The sequence below is a fragment of the Genypterus blacodes genome, unplaced genomic scaffold (genome assembly GCF_046128005.1).
Source record: "Genypterus blacodes isolate CSIRO-AG114 ecotype Tasmania unplaced genomic scaffold, CSIRO-AGI_Gbla_v1 ptg000043l_1, whole genome shotgun sequence".
In the NCBI taxonomy this organism is placed as follows: Eukaryota; Metazoa; Chordata; class Actinopteri; order Ophidiiformes; family Ophidiidae; genus Genypterus; species Genypterus blacodes.
Window position 1 is genome coordinate 1,062,501 of NW_027466856.1, and position 2,904 is coordinate 1,065,404.

The 2,904-nt window shown below is 49.4% G+C and overlaps 1 protein-coding gene across 1 annotated transcript in view; it reads left to right on the plus strand.

The window, feature by feature from the left end:
* Positions 1 to 838, plus strand: part of LOC142999331 (transmembrane protein 47-like) — a 6,958-nt gene extending 6,120 nt beyond the window's left edge. Inside the window, exon 3 of the mRNA XM_076148830.1 lies at positions 650 to 838. Within this exon, the coding sequence (XP_076004945.1) occupies positions 650 to 828 (179 nt within the window). The 3' untranslated portion in view covers positions 829 to 838. The remainder of the gene's footprint in view (positions 1 to 649) is intronic.
* The last annotated feature ends 2,066 nt before the right edge of the window (positions 839 to 2,904 follow it).

Genomic DNA, 2,904 nt, shown 5'->3' on the forward strand with positions numbered 1-2,904 from the left:
CCCGTTCAAAGATCTTCCTGGTCGCTCTGTGAAGCTGAGCCTCCAATAATTCCCTGGGTGACCCCCTGCGGTGTGACTCACAGCACCCACTTTACGAGTCTACGCAAACTCACAGTTGTGTTGTTTTGGCTCGACAATGATTAATAATTCAAGCAAAAGTTACGTAATAAGCTATTATAGATCTACCAACACTGAAATGAGTGATCTTGCTGTAAGTGTGTTTGGTGTGTGTGTGTGTGTGTGTGTGTGTGTGTGTGTGTGTGTGTGTGTGTGTGTGTGTGTGTGTTTATTACAGTGGCTAGGTTATGTCCCCAAAAGATGAATTTCCTTTGAGGGAATAACGATTGATGTGTTCTCCTTTCTTCTCCTGCCATCCATCACTGGCTGCCCGTTCTCTTCTCTTCTCCTCTCCCTGTCCTCCTCTCACCTCCCTCTATCACCTCCCTCTATCCTTCCTCTCTGGTTCCCTCCTCTTTGTCCTCCTCAGTTTCCCCTCTCGCCTAATCAACACCGATCCAAACGTTCCCTGAAATCTCCACATTTCCAAATTCAAGCTTCAAATCGCCATTAAAATCAAATAAATTGCTCAAATGTGGATTCTCATTTGAGTGAACTAGTCTGATGCACTGACTGTTTTCGTCTCTTCCAGTCGTCCTCCAGGCCTGCAGCTTGGTCCTCTACCCCATCAAGTTCATCGAGAGCATCAACCTGAGAATCTACCACGAGTTCAACTGGGGCTATGGTCTGGCCTGGGGCGGGACCATCTTCTCCTTCGGCGGCGGGATCCTCTACTGCCTCAACCCCAAGAACTACGAGGACTACTACTAGTTCCAGATTGAAGGTGAAACCCCCCTGACGGCCGGGAGCGCCTGTCAGGGGCTGAGGAGGGGACATGTAGGGGTTTGTTTTGGAGAGGACCACAGCGAGATCAGCTTTTCACTGGATTAGAACCAGCAACTCCCATGTCCTTGGTGAGGTGAAGCGGAAGGGGATTGTGGGTTTTTCATTTTGTTTCTTCAGTCCATGGAACTAGGAACTGTCTTACGTCCAAGAAACTTATAGGGTGTGTGTGAGAGCTTCATGTGGGGGATTCTGGGGGGAGGGGGGGTTCTGAGTTCAGCGCCGGGCGCCCGTTGAGCCAGCAGGGGGCGGAGGACATAGGTGAAGCTACTGCCTCCTGTCAATGTGAAAAGCATCCGACTGCACGTTAACACTGTACATGACTTTCCGCTGGACCATCAAAGCATCAGGATGGACACACAACACTTGTATTTTCCAAGTCTTCTGCTCCGCTGAAATATCCTCATCATCGTCACCATCCGCATCATCCTCACCATCCTCATCATCGTCACCATCCGCATCATCCTCACCATCCGCATCATCCTCACCATCCTCATCATCCTCACCATCCTCATCCCCGCCATCCTTCAACTTCCGCAAGGACACCGGGAGTCGCATGCGGCGCTCTCTAACTTTTCACAAAGCAGATAAATCTGTCAGGCGGAATGAAAATAACGACAGCTCGCTCGATTCAGCCGTCATCGACCCGCTCGTCTGTTACCACGGCAACGCAAAGGGGTGCGCGGCGCTCGGCTGTCATCATTGATTAGCCACGTTTGGAGGTGTGAGACTGGGCTGCGCCCCGTTTGCCCCCCCCCCGAGGGCCTGGAGCGTCTCTATTCCTCACTGAGCCAGATCCTCTCTTCCCCTCCTGGATCCTGGTTTTGAACGACACACACACACACACACACACACACACACACACACACACACACACACACACACACACACACGCACACACACACAGGCGTCATATTCCAAATGTATGTTGCTCATGTTGAGGAGGCGTAACCTTACCATTTTCCATTGCAATCACGAGATTTTCGTCAAGAAAAATAATGAGTTTCTAACACGCTTGATAATCAAAATAAGCACTTTGGCGAGATAACGTTCAAAGGGATTGCCTCACTCCTCAGCGTGAGCATCAGATCAATCCGGTGATTAGTTTCAGCTCTGTCTCCTCGTCTAAATCTGCCGGCACCAGAAAACAGAAAATGTCGATACCTGTCAGTGTCGAGTGTCAGTATTAATGGATGCAGACGCAGGGATGTAAAAATAGATCAGATCCGATCTATCGCATCCTTACAGGCCGGGTGTTGTAGCAAATTTCATCGCTGTGTGCAATCGTTAGGCTCCGGTTGTCAAAAAAAAAGGAATTGAATTAGCTTCCTGACGCCAAGTCCTTCGCAGCTTATTCCGGTGTCAAATGTAGAAGGAGAAGCTTCTTGTCGTCGCCCTGGAAAGCAGGAATCCAGGCCGGCTCCCTGAAAGGCCAGCGTCTTGAGTGAAACCTCGTCGCTTGCAGCACCGAACCGATCCTCACCCATTTGTAAATGTGTATATTTGAGGGATCGAATGAACGCCTGAACCTCCTCGTCCTCATTTTACCAACGGAAGTGATGTCACCGCTTCACGACGAGACAACTTACGACCTTTGGGACGAGCAGGCAGAGAGGGGCTGAGACGCTGTAACCTCCTGGCCCATCGCCATCATTCCATACCATATTTTATATATGACCGCTACTGTCCTTTACTGTACCATCACAGTTCATGTGAGGGTGTTTTTCCACTACCTTAGGAAACATCTCTGTGCTTTAGGTGGTTGTAGAGGAGCTGTAGGTGTTTAAACGCTGTAACTGTAACAGGCCTGGGTTCAAATACAAAGGAAGGGACCGAACAGTGTCTGAATTCTGTATGGAAGGTTTTCCTGCAATTTAAGCAAAAGCAAATCTCAGTTTCTCTGCCCGACACCCGTCTGATATGTTTACATCAACCTACTTCCTGCTGTGCGTCTGCTCTGGCTTTAATACGGCACAGCTGCTTTTATGAGAGCCTCATTTTTAT